At 60.2% G+C, this 16,706-nt stretch overlaps 2 protein-coding genes across 2 annotated transcripts; both read right to left on the minus strand.

Annotated features, from left to right (window-relative positions):
* Positions 1-746: 746 nt before the first annotated feature.
* DEDD2 (death effector domain containing 2) lies at positions 747-9,384 on the minus strand (the record flags this gene model as incomplete). Its single annotated transcript, XM_036405740.1, has 5 exons — positions 9,338-9,384; positions 7,695-8,172; positions 6,079-6,165; positions 4,566-4,709; positions 747-1,121 (listed from the first exon to the last, which is right to left on the minus strand). Coding segments are annotated over exons 2-5 (952 nt in total), but the record flags the coding sequence as incomplete, so codon positions are not given.
* A 2,056-nt stretch (positions 9,385-11,440) lies between these two features.
* Positions 11,441-16,126, minus strand: LOC118701113 (ETS domain-containing transcription factor ERF-like). Its single transcript, XM_036405739.2, has 3 exons — positions 15,850-16,126; positions 14,820-14,935; positions 11,441-14,200 (listed from the first exon to the last, which is right to left on the minus strand). Exons 1-3 carry the CDS (start codon positions 15,879-15,881, stop codon positions 12,774-12,776), a joined length of 1,575 nt encoding a protein of 524 aa, XP_036261632.1. The 5' UTR covers positions 15,882-16,126; the 3' UTR covers positions 11,441-12,773.
* Positions 16,127-16,706: the final 580 nt, after the last annotated feature.

Raw genomic sequence — 16,706 nt, forward strand, 5'->3', positions numbered from 1 at the left:
CCCCAAATTTTTTACAATTTTACATTTCCTCATTTCCTCCCCCCTTTCTTCCACACCCCAAATTTTTTTTACAATTTTACAATTTTTTTATCCCCCCCATATTCAGTCCAGCCCTTCCTTCCATACCCCAAATTTTTTTACATTTCTTTTATACCCTCCCCGTTTATTCCACACCCCAAATTTTTACATTGTCCAGCCCCCCATTTCCTCCCACACCCCAAATTTTTACATTTTTTTACACGCCCCCGTTTATTCCACAGCCCCCAATTTTTTACAATTTTACATTTCCTCATTTCCTCCCCATTTCCTCCCACCCCCCCAATTTTTTACAATTTTACATTTCCTCATTTCCTCCCCATTTCCTCCCACCCCCCCAATTTTTTACAATTTTACATTTCCCCCCCTTTCCTCCTATCCCCCAATTCTTTACAACTTTACATTTCTTTTATACCCTCCCCCGCTTATTCCACACCCCAAATTTTTACATTTTCCAGCCCCTCAATTCTCCCACCCCCCAATTTTTACATTTTCCATCCCCCCCCTTTCCTCCCATCCCCCCCCAATTTTTTACAATTTTACATTCCCCCCCCATTTCCAGCCCCCTCAATTCTCCCACCCACCCCAATTTTTACATTTCCACCCCCTCCTTTCCTCCCACCCCCCCCAATTTTTTTACACCTTTACACCCTCCCACCCCCCCTCCCCCCCCCCCCTCAGACCCCTTCCCCTCCCCCCCCCCGCCCCGCCCCCCCCGGCCCGGCCCTGCCCCGCCCCCATCAGGAGCCTCCTGCCCGCCTCGTAGTCGTCCTGGTCCACGCTGACCAGGAGCCGCACGTCCTCCCTGCCCACGGCGCGGCGCAGGCCCTCGGTCAGGAAGACGCCCTTGAGCGCCTCGAGCAGGGCCCCGCTCAGGTAATCGCCCCAGAAGGCCTCGAGGTACGAGAGCTCCGAGAATTTGATGTCGCACAGGATGGAGCCCAGGTCCCGCGACTTCAGCACCCCGCTGGCCTGGCCGAACACGTCCAGGGCCCGGCCCGGGCCCCGCGGGCGGCTCGAGGCCACCCCGCGCCGCAGGGCGCGCTCGTGCTCGCAGTACTCGGCACGGACCCGCAGCCGGATGTCTGCAACCAGTACGGACCAGTATGGACCAGTTAGAACCGGTTAGAACCAGTATAACCCCATAGAACCCCATAGAACCCAGTGTAACCCAGGGCGCGCTCGTGCTCGCAGTACTCGGCACGGACACGGAGCCGGATGTCTGCAACCAGTACGGACCAGTACGGACCAGTTAGAACCAGTATGGGACACTATAACCCCATAGAACCCCATAGAACCCCATAGAACCCAGTGTAACCCAGGGCGCGCTCGTGCTCGCAGTACTCGGCACGGACACGGAGCCGGATGTCTGCAACCAGTACGGACCAGTTAGAACCGGTACGGACCAGTATGGACCATTATAACCCCATAGAACCCTATAGAACCCCATAGAACCCCACATATCCCAGCGTAACCCAGGGCGCGCTCGTGCTCGCAGTACTCGGCACGGACCCGGAGCCGAATGTCTGCAACCAGTACGGACCAGTTAGAACCGGTATGGACCAGTTAGAACCAGTATGGGACACTATAACCCCATAGAACCCCATATAACCCCATAGAACCCCACACATCCCAGTGTAACCCAGGGCGCGCTCGTGCTCGCAGTACTCGGCACGGACCCGGAGCCGGATGTCTGCAACCAGTACGGACCAGTTAGAACCAGTACGGACCAGTATAGACCAGTTAGAACCAGTATGGGACACTATAGATCAGTATAACCCCATAGAACCCCATAGAACCCCATAGAACCCCACATAACCCAGTGTAACCCAGGGCGCGCTCGTGCTCGCAGTACTCGGCACGGACACGGAGCCGGATGTCTGCAACCAGTACGGACCAGTATGGACCAGTTAGAACCAGTACGGACCAGTATGGGGCACTATAGATCAGTATAACCCCATAGAACCCCATAGAACCCCATAGATCCCAGTGTAACCCAGTATAACCCAGTGTAACCCAGGGCGCGCTCGTGCTCGCAGTACTCGGCACGGACCCGGAGCCGGATGTCTGCAACCAGTACGGACCAGTACGGACCAGTTAGAACCGGTACGGACCAGTTAGAACCGGTATGGACCAGTTAGAACCAGTATGGGACACTATAACCCCATAGAACCCCATAGAACCCCATAGAACCCCATAGAACCCAGTGTAACCCAGGGCGCGCTCGTGCTCGCAGTACTCGGCACGGACACGGAGCCGGATGTCTGCAACCAGTACGGACCAGTTAGAACCAGTACGGACCAGTATGGACCAGTTAGAACCGGTATGGACCAGTATAGACCAGTATACATCACTATAGATCACTATATCCCAGTGTAACCCAGGGCGCGCTCGTGCTCGCAGTACTCGGCACGGACCCGCAGGCGGATGTCTGCAACCAGTACGGACCAGTTAGAACCAGTACGGACCAGTATGGGACACTATAACCCCATAGAACCCCATAGAACCCCATAGAACCCCATAGAACCCCACAGAACCCAGTGTAACCCAGGGCACGCTCGTGCTCGCAGTACTCGGCACGGACACAGAGGCGGATGTCTGCAACCAGTACGGACCAGTATGGACCAGTACGGACCAGTACGGACCAGTACAGACCAGTTAGAACCAGCATGGGGCACTAGAACCCCATAGAACCCCATAGAACCCCATAGAACCCAGTGCTCGTGCTCGCAGTGCTCGGCTCACACGCAGAGACAGATGCCTGCAACCACTCTAAACCAGTACAAACAACCAGTATAAACCAGTATAAACCAGTTAGAACCAGTATGGACCAGCTACAACCAGTACAGACCAGTATGAACCAGTACAGAGCACTATAACCCAGTACAGCCCAGTCTAACCCAGAGCGCTCGCACTCGCAGTGCTCAGCACAGACACAGACAGAGATGCCTGGAACCAGTACAAACCAGTAGAAACCAGTACAAACCAGTATAATAAACCAGTTAGAACCAGTATAGACCAGTTAGAACCAGTATAGACCAGTATGAACCAGTACAGAGCACTATAACCCAGTACAGCCCAGTCTAACCCAGTGTAACCCAGAGCGCTCGTGCTCAGCTCAGACACAGAGACAGATGCCTGGAACCAGTAAGCACCAGTAAGCACCAGTAAGCACCAGTATAATAAACCAGTGGGGGTGACCGTGGCACACTGTAACCCCGTGTGCCCCAGTGTAAGCCCAGCCCAGTGCTCCCAGTATAACCCAGTTTGCCCAGTGCCTCACTGCCCCACAAGCCCTGGACTCGCCTCTGCAGGTCCAGTTCTCCCAGTTCGCCCAGTTCGCCCAGTTTGTCCCTCCCAGTTCTCCCAGTTCTCCCAGTTTGTCCCTCCCAGTGCTCCCAGTTTGTCCAGTTTGTCCCTCCCACTGCTCCCAGTTCGCCCAGTTTGTCCCTCCCAGTGCTCCCAGTTTGTCCCTCCCAGTGCTCCCAGTTCCTGGGCCCTGCCACTTCCTGTTTACATCCCAGTGCTCCCAGTTCCATACTGGGACATTCCCAGTTTGTCCCTCCCAGTGCTCCCAGTTCCGTACTGGTTTCTGTCCCAGTTTATCCCAGTTTATCCCAGTCTGTTCCAATCTGTCCCTCCCAGTGCTCCCAGTCTCAAACTGGGACGTCCCTCCCAGTGCCAGACTGGGACCAGTTTGTCCCTCCCAGTGCTCCCAGTTCCATACTGGTTTCTGTCCCAGTCCATCCCAGTCCCTCCCAGTCCATCCCAGTCCATCCCAGTCCCTCCCACTTTATCCCAGTCCATCCCAGTCCCTCCCAGTCCATCCCAGTCCCTCCCAGTTCATCCCAGTCCCTCCCAGTCCCTCCCAGTTTATCCCAGTTTATCCCAGTCCCTCCCAGTTTATCCCAGTCCCTCCCAGTCCCTCCCAGTTTATCCCAGTCCCTCCCAGTTTATCCCAGTCCCTCCCAGTCCCTCCCAGTTTATCCCAGTTTATCCCAGTCCCTCCCAGTTTATCCCAGTCCCTCCCAGTCCCTCCCAGTCCCTCCCAGTTTATCCCAGTCCCTCCCAGTTTATCCCAGTCCCTCCCAGTCCCTCCCAGTTTATCCCAGTCCCTCCCAGTCCATCCCAGTCCCTCCCAGTTCATCCCAGTCCCTCCCAGTCCCTCCCAGTCCATCCCAGTCCCTCCCAGTCCCTCCCAGTCCCTCCCAGTCCCTCCCAGTTTATCCCAGTCCCTCCCAGTCCCTCCCAGTTTATCCCAGTCCCTCCCAGTCCCTCCCAGTCCCTCCCAGTCCCTCCCAGTTCATCCCAGTCCCTCCCAGTCCCTCCCAGTTTATCCCAGTCCCTCCCAGTCCCTCCCAGTCCCTCCCAGTCCCTCCCAGTCCCTCCCAGTCCCTCCCAGTTCATCCCAGTCCCTCCCAGCCCCTCCCAGTTTATCCCAGTCCCTCCCAGTTTATCCCAGTCCCTCCCAGTCCCTCCCAGTTTATCCCAGTCCCTCCCAGTTTATCCCAGTCCATCCCAGTCCGTACCACAGGTGACCTTGGCCGGGGGCTCGGGGGGGTCCTGGGGGGGCTCTCGGTGGGGGAGGGGCCCCTGCGGCCGCCGGGAATTTCGGGAATTTCGGGAATTTCGGGAGTTCCGGGCGCTGCGCTTGCGCTTCCCTGAGCTGGAACCTGAGTGACCAATGAGGGACCAGGAGTGACCAATGAGTGACCAATGAGTGACCAATGAGTGACCAATGAGTGACCAACAGTGACCACTGAGTGACCAATGAGTGACCACTGAGTGACCAATGAGTGACCAACAGTGACCAATGAGTGACCAATGAGTGACCAACAGTGACCAATGAGTGACCAATGAGTGACCACTGAGTGACCATTGAGTGACCAACAGTGACCACTGAGTGACCACTGAGTGACCAACAGTGACCAATGAGTGACCAATGAGTGACCACTGAGTGACCACTGAGTGACCAATGAGTGACCATTGAGTGACCACTGAGTGACCAATGAGTGACCAATGAGGGACTAGGAGTGACCAATGAGTGACCAATGAGTGACCAATGAGTGACCATTGAGTGACCAACAGTGACCAATGAGTGACCATGAGTGACCATTGAGTGACCAATGAGTGACCATTGAGTGACCAACAGTGACCACTGAGTGACCAATGAGTGACCACTGAGTGACCACTGAGTGACCACTGAGTGACCAATGAGTGACCACTGAGTGACCACTGAGTGACCAATGAGTGACCATTGAGTGACCAACAGTGACCATTGAGTGACCAATGAGTGACCAATGAGTGACCATTGAGTGACCATTGAGTGACCAATGAGTGACCAATGAGTGACCAATGAGTGACCACTGAGTGACCAATGAGTGACCAATGAGTGACCAATGAGTGACCATTGAGTGACCAACAGTGACCAATGAGTGACCAATGAGTGACCAATGAGTGACCAATGAGTGACCACTGAGTGACCAATGAGTGACCAATGAGTGACCAATGAGTGACCATTGAGTGACCAACAGTGACCAATGAGTGACCAATGAGTGACCAATGAGTGACCAATGAGTGACCATTGAGTGACCAATGAGTGACCAACAGTGACCAATGGGTGACCAATGGGTGACCAATGGGTGACCCCCAGCACCCCATGGCCACCTCCCAAAAGTGTCCCCAAAGTGACCCCAAAATGCCCTAAACTGACCCCAAAGTGCCCCAAAGCCACCCCAAAGTGCCCCAAAGTGTCCCCAAAGTGCCCCAAAGTGTCCCCAAAGTGTCCCCAAATTGACCCCAAGTGCCCCAAGGTGTCCCCAAGGTGCCCCAAACTGCCCCCAAAGGCCCCAAACCGAACCCAAAATGCCCAAAATTGACCCCAAAATGCCCCAAAGTGACCCCCAACTCCCCAGAGTGTCCCCAGAGTGTCCCCAAAGTGCCCCAAAGTGCCCCAGAGTGTCCCCAAAGTGCCCCCAAAGTGCCCCAAAGTGTCCCCAAAGTGTCCCCAGAGTGTCCCCGAGTGTCCCCAGGGTTCCTCACCTGTCTCCCAGTGCTCGGGGCGGGGCTGGGGGGGGCTCGGGCAGGTGCCCCCCAGGGCAGGGACACAGGGGACGCGCTCGGGGGACACTGCAGAGGGGACAGAGGGGACACCTGTGAGTGATGGGGACAGAGGGGACACTGAGGGACACAGGGGGACACAGGGGACAGAGGGGACACCTGTGAGTGATGGGGACAGAGGGGTGGCACTGGAGGACACAGGTGACACGCTCAGGGGACACTGGAGGGACAGAGGGACACAGGGGACACCTGTGAGTGATGGGGACACTGCGGGGACATCAAGGTGACAGTGGGGGACAACAGAGTGACACTGGGGCGGCTTTAGGGGCACTGCAGGCACAGGAGAGGGGACACAGGGGGGTGGCAGGTGCAAGGGGGGACATGGGTGACAACGAGGGGGTGACAAGGGTGGGGACAGGGAGGTGGCACCAAAGGGACACAGCAGCTTTGGGGTGACACAGAGACACACTTGGGGGGGTGTGGCAGCACTGGGAGGTGACACCGAGGTGGCTTCGGCCACTTTAGGCTGACACAGAGGGGGTGTGGGTGACACAGAGGGGACACACAGAGGGGCACAGGGAGGTGACACAGGGAGGTGACACTGAGGTGACACAGAGGGGACACACAGGGAGGTGACACACAGGTGACACACAGGTGACACACAGGTGGCACACAGGTGACACTCACCAGGCCGCGGTCTCTTGAGGCTGACACACCTGAGCAGGTCGTGCCAGGGGACACACAGGGACAGAGGGAACACACAGGGAGGTGACACACAGGTGACACACAGGGAGGTGACACACAGGGAGGTGGCACACAGGTGACACTGAGGTGACACACAGGTGGCACACAGGTGACACTCACCAGGCCTTGGTCTCTTGAGGCTGACACACCTGAGCAGGTCGTGCCGGGGGACACACAGGGGACACACAGGGGACACACAGGGAGGTGACACCCAGGTGACACACAGGGAGGTGACACACAGGTGACACTGAGGTGACACAGAGGGGACACTGAGGTGACACACAGGTGACACTCACCAGGCCGCGGTCTCTTCAGGCTGACACACCTGAGCAGGTCGTGCCGGGACACACACAGGGGACACACAGGGGACACACAGGGAGGTGACACACAGGGACACACAGGTGACACTCACCAGGCCGCGGTCTCTTCAGGCTGACACACCTGAGCAGGTCGTGCCGGGACACACAGGGACACACAGGGACACACACAGGGAGGTGACACCCAGGTGACACACAGGGAGGTGACACCCAGGTGACACTGAGGTGACACTGAGGTGACACACAGGTGACACTCATCAGGCCGCGGTCTCTTGAGGCTGACACACCTGAGCAGGTCGTGCCGGGACACACACAGGGGACACACAGGGGACACACAGGGAGGTGACACACAGGGACACACAGGTGACACTCACCAGGCCGCGGTCTCTTCAGGCTGACACACCTGAGCAGGTCGTGCCGGGACACACAGGGACACACAGGGACACACACAGGGAGGTGACACCCAGGTGACACACAGGGAGGTGACACCCAGGTGACACTGAGGTGACACACAGGTGACACACAGGTGACACTCACCAGGCCGCGGTCTCTTCAGGCTGACACACCTGAGCAGGTCGTGCCGGGCCAGCAGCCGCAGCAGCTGCCGCAGCTGGCCCAGGTCCCCCTCGTGGCACAGCCCCCTCCTCTCCAGCTCCAGCAGCAGCTCCAGCGCGTCCCGGGGCTCCCTGCGCCCCCTCGGGGCCGCCGCGCCGCTGTCGCCGCTGTCCCCCGCGCTGTCCCCGGCCCGCAGCGCCTCGTCCAGCAGGAAGCTCAGCACGGCCGCCTCGCTGTGCGTGAGCTGCGCCGCCACCACCTCGAAGAGGCGGTGCAGGGACAGCATCCCGTAGAAGTCCAGGCACTCCTCCTCCTCCCACGGGGACATGGCGGCGACAGCGCTGTCACCAACGCTGCCGCGGCGCTGGTGGTGGCGGCCGCCGTCACCGCCCGCCCTGTGCGGGGAGTGCAGCTGCGACAGCGCCCGCAGGGACTCCACGGTGACAGGGGGTGCTGGCACCTGGGACACAGGGGACAATGTGACAACGACCTGGTGGCACCTGGGGGACAGGGGACAGTGACAGGAGATGGTGGCACCAGGGGGACAGGGGGACAGGCCCTGCTCGCTCCGGGTGCCGTCACCTCCTCCCCACCCGTTCCTGGTAAAATCGGTGAAAAAATGGAAAAATTGAGACCCGAAATGGGGGGGATGATGGTTTTGGAGTGTCCGTGAAGGGACGGAGAACTTCAGAGATACTCGGGGGGGGTCCCTTCGTGAAGATCCCCAAAACTCCTCAGGGAACCCTTAAAAACTTCCAGGGCACCCTCAAAGCCCCTCAGGACACCCTCAAAGCCCCTCAGGGGACCCTCGGTGGGTGTTGTCCCTCACAAACCCCCTCAGAACCCTCAGAGATCCCCTCAGAACCCCTCGGGTCCCCTCACAGATCCCCCCAGAGTCCCCTCAGGGATCGTTTCCCCTCAGAAACCTCCTCAGAATCTCCCAGATCCCCTCACCGGGGCTGTTTCCCCTCACGGATCCCCTCAGGACCCCCTCGGTGGAGTTTTCCCCTCACAAACCCCTCCTAAAGCCCCCTCAGCTGCTGTTTCCCCTCACAGACCCCCTCAGGGCAGGGTTTCCCCTCACGGATCCCTTCAGAACCCATCAGGGGCTGTTTCCCCTCACAAACCCCTCAGAACCCTTTCCAAAGCCCCCTCAAGGGCTGTTTCCCCTCACAGATCCCCCTCAGGGGCTGTTTCCCCTCACAAATCTCCTCAGAACGCCCCAGATCCCCTCAGGGACCCTCTCAGGGACTGCTGCCCCCCAGAACTCCTCCCACAGCCCCCTCAAGCGCTGTTTCCCCTCACAAACCCCTCTCAGAGCCCCCTCAAGGGCTGTTTCCCCTCACAGATCCCTCTCGAGCGCTGTTTCCCCTCACAGATCCCTCTCAGAGCCCCCCTCGGGGGCTGTTTCCCCTCACAGATCCCTCTCGGAGCCCTCTCAAGCGCTATTTCCCCTCACAGATCCCTCTCAGAGCCCTCTCGAGCGCTGTTTCCCCTCACAAACCCCTCCCAGAGTCCCCTCCCCGCCCCTCAGGGCCGCCCTTCCCCTCACGGCTCGCCCTTCCCGGGGGTCCCCCCCGTCCCACGCACCCCCCAAGGGGGTCCCGGGACTCCTCTCCCCTCACCGGCTCCGCCGCCTCCGCCGCCCGGATCCTTCTGGCACCTTCGATGGTTCCGCGCACGCGCCGGCCCCCGCCCCTCCCCCCGCGGCCCCGCCCCCCACCACACGCGGCCGCCGCGCGCCCGCCCACGTGACCCACGTGCGTGGGCGGGGCCTGAGGTGCCGGTCACGCCCACTCCGCCTCTAGGCCACGCCCACTCCGGGTCGAGAACGGCGGGGGGTTCCCGGTGTTTAATTGGGGAGGGGTCCAGGGGTTTAATTGGGGTCTCTGTGTTTAATTAAGGCATCTCAGGACTTAATTGGGATCCGAGGGCTTAATTGGGGTCTTTGTGTTTTAATTGGGGGGGTCTCTGTTTATATGGGGGCTTCTAGGGTTTAATTGGGGTCCTAGGACTTAATTGGAGAGGGCTCCCAGTGTTTAATTCGGGTCCCGGGGTTTAATTGGGGTCCCCGTAATTAATTGGGGAGGGGTCCCAGGGCGTAACTGGGGTCTCTTTGTTTAATTGGGGAGCCCCAGTGTTTAACTGAGGAGGGGGGGGTCTCTGTTAGTTAGAGATCTCTGTTAATTAGGAGTCCCTGTTAATTGGGGTCTCTGTTTATGGGAGGGGTCCCAGGGCTTAAATGGGGTCTCTGTGTTAATTGGGGATGAGTCTCTGTTAATGACGAGGGGGGGTCCCGGGTGATTTTTGGGGGGTCCCGGGGCAGTCCTGGACTCGCGGGGGGCGGGGCGGAAGCGGCGCCGCCGTCCCGAGGGGCGGGGAAATGAAAAACGCCGGTCACGCCCCCTGCGGTGAGGCCACACCCATAAACACGCCCCTGGGCTGGCCACACCCCCGCGTGCGGCCGCACGTGCCCAGCCGCGTGTGAACACACGTGAGGCAACCCTGGCCACGCCCACCAAACCCAGCACATGCGCAGTGCAACGAGAAAGGCGTTAGCAACACAAGCCGCGCCCCTTATGGGCGTGTCGCGCTCGCTGATTGGTCAGCGCGTGTTCTCCCTTAAAAAACGGCCCAAACCACCCCAAAAACGGCCCTGGGACCGCAAAAATCGAACCAGGACCTTCAAAAAACAACCGGGAACCCCCAGAACCGCCATGAAACACCAAAAATACGCCCGCAGCCCCCCCGAGTCCCCTGAAAACGCCTCCGGAACCCCAAATATTCGCCGGAAAAGAGAAAAGGGGCAGAAAATGCCGGCGAATTGTTGGAGGGTCCTCGGGAAGGTCCGGAGGATCTTGGGGGGGGTCTCAGGGCCGGGTCGGGATCACGGAAGTGACCGAGAAACAGCACGCAGGGCATTGCGGGATCAACCCGGAACTAACGCACGCCGCTGATTGGCTGTCGCTGAGCAACGACCGCGCAGAGCCCGCTGGGAGGCCGCTGCTGATTGGCTGCGGAAGTAAAGCCAAACTGAGCGTTGCTAAGCAACGCGTGCGTGAAGAACGCCGGGAGCCGAACGCTGATTGGCTGCTGCCGGGTAAAGCGCGAGAGGGACGACGGGAAATGGAGGCGCGGCGGCACCGCAAGGAACGATGGGATCGCGCGTTGCCAGGCAACGGCGGCGCCAAAGCGGAAGTGCGGCCTAAAGGCCGGGAACGGGCCTGAGACCCCCTAGGACTCCCCCAAAACCTCTCCCGGGGGCGGAGCCGCCGTTCCGGTAAATTCGGGGCCTCCCCGAGGATTTCGGGGCCTCCCAGGAGCGCGGAGAGCGGCGGAAGTGTCAAATCTTTATTGGTTATTTCATCCATTTTTATACATTCTCATAGTGACCCCCCCCACCCCTCCCCCCCGCTATTTACAGGTGTCAATAAGGCTTCAGAGAGACCCCTCCCCCCCCTCCCCGCCCATCCTCCACCCCCCCTTTCCCCCCTGAACCCCCAAACCGGGCTCTGCCCCTCCCCCCACGCCCCTGGGGGTTACAATGGGGGGGGAGGGGTTTGGAGGGGTGTTTTTGGGGGGTGGGGGAGGAGCACAACCCTCCCCCTCCCCCCCTCGGACAGTACAATACAGGCACTTGGAGACACCCTCCCCCTCCCCCCCTCCCCCCACCCCCTCCCCGCCCCTCCCCCCCTCCCCCAGGTGGGTCGGGGCCCCCCCCGCCCACCCATTTTTGGTTACATGAAGCGTTTGTACAAGGGGGACCCCCCCCAAAAAATAAAAACAACAACAAAAAAAACCGGGAACCCCTCCCCTCCCCCACCCCCAAAAACCAAAAAAAAATCCAGAGACCCCCCCCGGGGGGTGGGGGAGGGGCTGTGCCGGCGGCCCCTCCCCCCGCTTTGCATTCCTGGGGACAAAAATCCGGAATTTGGGGTTTTGTGCTTCAGAGCCCGAGCGGGGGGAGGGGTCCTGCCCAAATCTGGGGGGGTCCCGCAGCAATTGGGGGGGGGGTCAAACCCGTTTTGGGGGGGATTTCACCCAAAATCGGGGAATTCCCGCCCGTTTTTGGGAGCTTCACCCGTTTTTGGGGGATTTCACCCAAATTTTGCTGCTCCTGCCCGATTTTTGGGGGTCACATCCAAACTTTGGGTGGCCACACCCATTTTTGGAGGAGCCACACCCGTTTTTTTGGGGGGTTTCACCCGTTTTTTGGGGGGTTTCACCCAAAATTTTGGAGCCCCGCCCATTTTAGGGGGTTTCACCTGTTTTGGGGGGGATTTTGCCCAAAATTTCGGGAGTTTCACTCAAATTTTGGGGGGGTCCTGCCCATTTCTGGGGAGCTTCACCCATTCTGGGGAGCTCCAACCCAAATTTTAGGGGTTCCCGCCCATTTTTTTGGGGGTCACAGCCATTTTTGGGGAGTTTTACCCGTTTTGAAGGGCTCACACCTGTTTTGGGGGGGTTTGACCGTTTTTGGGGGGCGTCCTGCTCAAATTTTGGGGTTCCCGCCCAAATTCGGGGGGTCCCGCCCATTTTTCTGAAGGTCGCACCCATTTTGGGGCGGGGTTTCCCCGTTGTTGGGAAATTTCACCCAAATTTTGGGGGTTCCCGCCTGGGTTTGGGCTGGCCACGCCCATTTTTGAGTGAACACGCCCATTTTTGAATGACTCCGCCCATTTTTGAGCGACCACGCCCATTTTTGAGTGACTCCGCCCATTTTTTAGGGACCACGCCCATTTTTTTGATACCTCACCCATTTTTGGGGCGTTCTCACCCAAATTTTGAGCCTCCGCCCCCATTTTCGGACCTTCCCCTCCCCGTTTCCAGAGCCCCTCCCCCATTCCGGGGGGGTCCCACCCGTTTTTCATGGGTGGAGGAGGGAACCCCTCCCCCTCCCCCCACCCCTCCCCCATCCAAGGCCGCCCAAAATTCACTGGGGGCGGGGCCTGCGCTGGCCCCTCCCCCCGTTCCCTGCACTGAGCCCCTCCCCCACATTCAGGGGGTGGGGGATGGGGGGGGAGGGGCGCGTTCAGGCACCTTTGCCCCTCCCCCCTCTCATTAAGGCTCTCTCAAAGGTGGGGGGGAGGGGTCGGTTCTGCCCCTCCCCCCGCCCCGCCCCGCCCCCCGCCCCTCCCCCCTCAGGATTCCAGCGAGAGCTGGGCCGTGGCTCTCTGGAGCTCCCCTCCCCCCCCCAGCCCCTGCGCGTCCCCTCCCCCCCCCGCCCCCCGCCCCTCCCCCCTCCCTCCAGCGCCGTTTGAAGCGCAGCTTGAGCGGCACGCGGGGGGGGGAGGGGCGGCCCGCCGGCCCCGCCCCCTCGCTCTCCCCTGCCCCGCCCCTCGGGGGGGCGGGGCCTCCGCTGCTGCCGCTGCTGGCGGGGGGGGGAGGGGCGAACACCTCATCTTCCTCCCCCTCCTCCTCCTCATCCTCGCTCAGCGCCGCCACCTCCAGCGCCTCCTCCTCCTCCTCCTCCTCCTCCTCGGGCTCCACCTTGATGTGGGGGAGGGGCTCGGCCGCGCCCCCTCCCCCCGCCGATGACGTCGACGATGACGTTGACGATGATGACGTCGACGATGACGACGATGAGGAAGGCGGCGGGGGCGGGGCTTGGGGGGGGTTCCTGTGCCTCCTGCCCGGGGGGGGCGGCTGCAGCTTGAAGGGGAAGGGGGCGGGGCCGTGGGCGGGGCTGGGGGCGGGCTCGGGGGCGGGGCTGGGGGCGGGGCGCAGCAGCAGCGCGGGCGGGGGGCAGGGCAGGAAGGCGCGCGGGCTCAGGTGGTAACTGAGGACGCTCCGCGCCTGCGCCGCCAGCGCGCGCTGCAGGTCCTCGGCCGAGAAGGAGAAATGGGACCCTCCCCCACCGCCCCCTCCCCCACCCCCGCCCCCTCCGCCCAACCCCCCCAGCAGCGGGCTCAGCGTGGGGGAGGGGGCGTAACCCAGCTGGGGGGGGCTGAGCGGGAGGGCGGGGCTTAAAGGAGGGGGGAGGAGCCCGCCCGCCCCTCCCCCGCCGCCGCCCCCTCCCCCGCCCCCTCCCCCCCCGCCGAAGGGGCTGAGGGGGGGCTCGCGGGGGGAGGGGTAGAGGCGGAACAGCCCCTCGGGGGTCAGGCGGGGCGGGGGGTGGGGCGGGGGGAGGGGCCGGAACCCGCCCCCTCCCCCCCCTCCCCCTCCCCCGCCTCCCCCGGGGGCGGCGCTGAGCGGGGGGAGGGGGCAGCGGGGCGTGGTGGGGGAGGGGCGGGGGCGGCTCCTCGGGCTCCTCGGAGCCGTCGCTGAGCGACCCCAGGCGGCGGTGGGGGAAGGGCGAGGGCGGCAGGGGCGGGGGCCAGCAGGGGGGGTCCGCCCCCCGCCCCTCCCCCCACGCCGGGGAGCGGGGGGGGTGGGGGGAGGGGCGGGGGGGAGAGGCCGTCGGGGGGGGAGGGGCCGGGCAGGGGCGGGAAGCGGAAGTGGGAGCCCCCCGTGGGCAGGGGGGGGGGCGCTCTGCGGCAGCGCCGGGCCTGGGGGGAGGGGAGAGAGAGAGAAAATCAGGGTGGGGGAGGGGATGGGGGGGGAGGGGGGCGCACCTGGGTACGGCCAGAGCACACCTGGGTACACCCTGGGTACACCCTGGGCATGGACAGAGCACACCTGGGAACACCTGGGTACACCTGGACACGCCCAGAGCACACCTGGGTACACCCAGAGCACACCTGGGCACGGCCAGAGCACACCTGGGCACACCTGGATACACCTGGGTACACCCAGAGCACACCTGGGAACACCTGGGCATGTCCAGAGCACACCTGGGTACACCTGGGCACACCCAGCCCTGCCCTGACCACACCCACACCCTCCTGTGGACACACCCGGCCACGCCCACCCACCCTGACCTCACCTGGCCACGCCCCAGCCACACCCAGCCCTGCCCAGCCAAGGTAGCCCCGCCCCAATTAGCCCCGCCCCATCTCATCTGCCAGCCCCGCCCACCGCAGCCCCGCCCCCCGTTAGCCCCACCCCCGGTCTCCCCCACCAGCCCCAGGTCAATAAAGCCCAGCCCAGGGAGCCCCGCCCACCCGACTTAGCTCCACCCACCACAGTTAACCCCGCCCACCCGAATTCGCCCCGCCCCCGGCTCACCTGCCAGCCCCAGGTCGATGAAGGGGTAATTAACGAGCACTAATTTGTTAAAATTGAATTTGTAGGTGAATCTCTTGCCCTTGGTCTTGTGCAGGATCCGCTTGTTGTAGTAATACCTGGAAGGGGGCGGGGCCACACGGGGACACGCCCAGTCAGCACGGGGACACGCCCCCATGGATGGACACACCCACCCCCCTCCTCCCCCCGAACACCTGGGGAACCCAAAATTCACCTGGGCAACCCCAAATTTCACATGGCCACGCCCCCTTTAGCACATGGCCACACCCCCTGAGCACCTGGGGAACCCCAAAATTCACCTGTGTGGAAAAAGGCATGAAAACCCCAAATTTCCATGGGGGGAAAAAAGGGAAAAAACCCCCAAATTTTCAAGGGGAAAAAAAACCAATATACAAGAGGAAAAAAAATGGGAAAAACTCCAAATTTTCAAGAGATATAAAAGGGAAAAAATCCAAATTTTCAAGGGGAAAAAAAGGGAAAAATCCAAATTTCCAAGAGACAAAAAAAGGGAAAAACTCCAAATTTTCAAGAGACAAAAAAAGGGAAAAAATCCAAATTTTCAAGGGGGAAAAATATCCAATTTCCAAGGGACAAAAAAAGGGAAAAACTCCAAATTTCCAAGGGGAAAAAAGGGAAACACTCCAAATTTTCAAGGGAAAAAAAGGGAAAAATCCAAATTTTCAAGAGACAAAAAAAGGGAAAAAATCCAATTTTCCAAGGGAAAAAAATCTAAATTTTCAAGGGAAAAAAAAAGGGAAAAACTCCAAATTTCCAAGGGGAAAAAAAGGGAAAAACTCCAAATTTTCAAGAGACAAAAAAAGGTAAAAAATCCAAATTTCCAAGGGAAAAAATCTAAATTTTCAAGGAAAAAACTCCAAATTTTCAAGGAAATAAAAGGTAAAACCCCAAATTTCCAGGGGAGCCCCCCAAGCCCGAATGCCGAGGGGAGCGAGGGCGGCCCTGGCTCTGGGAGGGGAGGGCGGGCAGGGCAGGGCAGGGAGCGCGGGGGCACCTGAGCGCCCGGCTGAGCTTGTCGTAGTTCATGTGGGGCTTGCACTTGCGCACGCCCCAGAGCCGCGCCACCTCGTCGGGGTCCTTGATGACGAACTCGCCGTAGTCGCCCTGCCAGGCGATGACCTCGCGGTACTGCTCCTGCCGCAGCAGCTCCAGGATGAAGTGCCACAGCTGGATCTGCCGCGAGCCGGGGCTGGACTCGGCCTTGTAGGCCCACTCGGGGAACGCGAACCCTGATAAGAGAGTGATTGCGTCATCGGTGACGTCATCAGTGTGAGATCAGTGTGAGATCAGTGAGATATCAGTGTGAGATATCAGTGAGATATCACTGTGATATCAGTGTGAGATCAGTGTGAGATATCAGTGAGATATCACTGTGATATCACTGTGAGATCAGTGTGATATCAGTGTGAGATCAGTGTGATATCAGTGTGATATCAGTGTCAGTGTGACATCACTCGGTGCCACAGCTGGATCTGCCGCGAGCCGGGGCTGGACTCGGCCTTGTAGGCCCACTCGGGGAACGCGAACCCTGATAAGAGAGTGATTGCGTCATCGGTGTGATATCAGTGAGATATCAGTGTGAGATCAGTGTGAGATCAGTGTGAGATCAGTGTGAGATCAGTCTGTTATCAGTGTCAGTGTGATATCAGTGTGATATCAGTGTCAGTGTGACATCACTCGGTGCCACAGCTGGATCTGCCGTGAGCCGGGGCTGGACTCGGCCTTGTAGGCCCACTCGGGGAACGCGAACCCTGATAAGAGAGTGATTGCGTCATCGGTGACGTCATCAGTGTGAGATCAGTGTGAGATCAGTGTGAGATATCAGTGTGAGATCAGTGTGAGATATCAGTG

The sequence above is a fragment of the Molothrus ater genome, unplaced genomic scaffold (genome assembly GCF_012460135.2).
Source record: "Molothrus ater isolate BHLD 08-10-18 breed brown headed cowbird unplaced genomic scaffold, BPBGC_Mater_1.1 matUn_MA717, whole genome shotgun sequence".
Lineage (NCBI taxonomy): Eukaryota > Metazoa > Chordata > Aves > Passeriformes > Icteridae > Molothrus > Molothrus ater.

What these genes read in the sequence shown, in the direction of transcription:
- LOC118701113 (XM_036405739.2), bottom strand. Translation starts at nt 15,881, where the DNA reads ATGAACTACGACAAGCTCAGCCGGGCGCTCAG. An exon ending in AAGCTCAGCCGGGCGCTCAG is followed by an intron (nt 14,936 to 15,849) that starts GTGCCCCCGCGC and finishes GCCCCCTTCCAG; the next exon opens with GTATTACTACAACAAGCGGA. An exon ending in CATCGACCTGGGGCTGGCAG is followed by an intron (nt 14,201 to 14,819) that starts GTGAGCCGGGGG and finishes CCCTCCCCCCAG; the next exon opens with GCCCGGCGCTGCCGCAGAGC.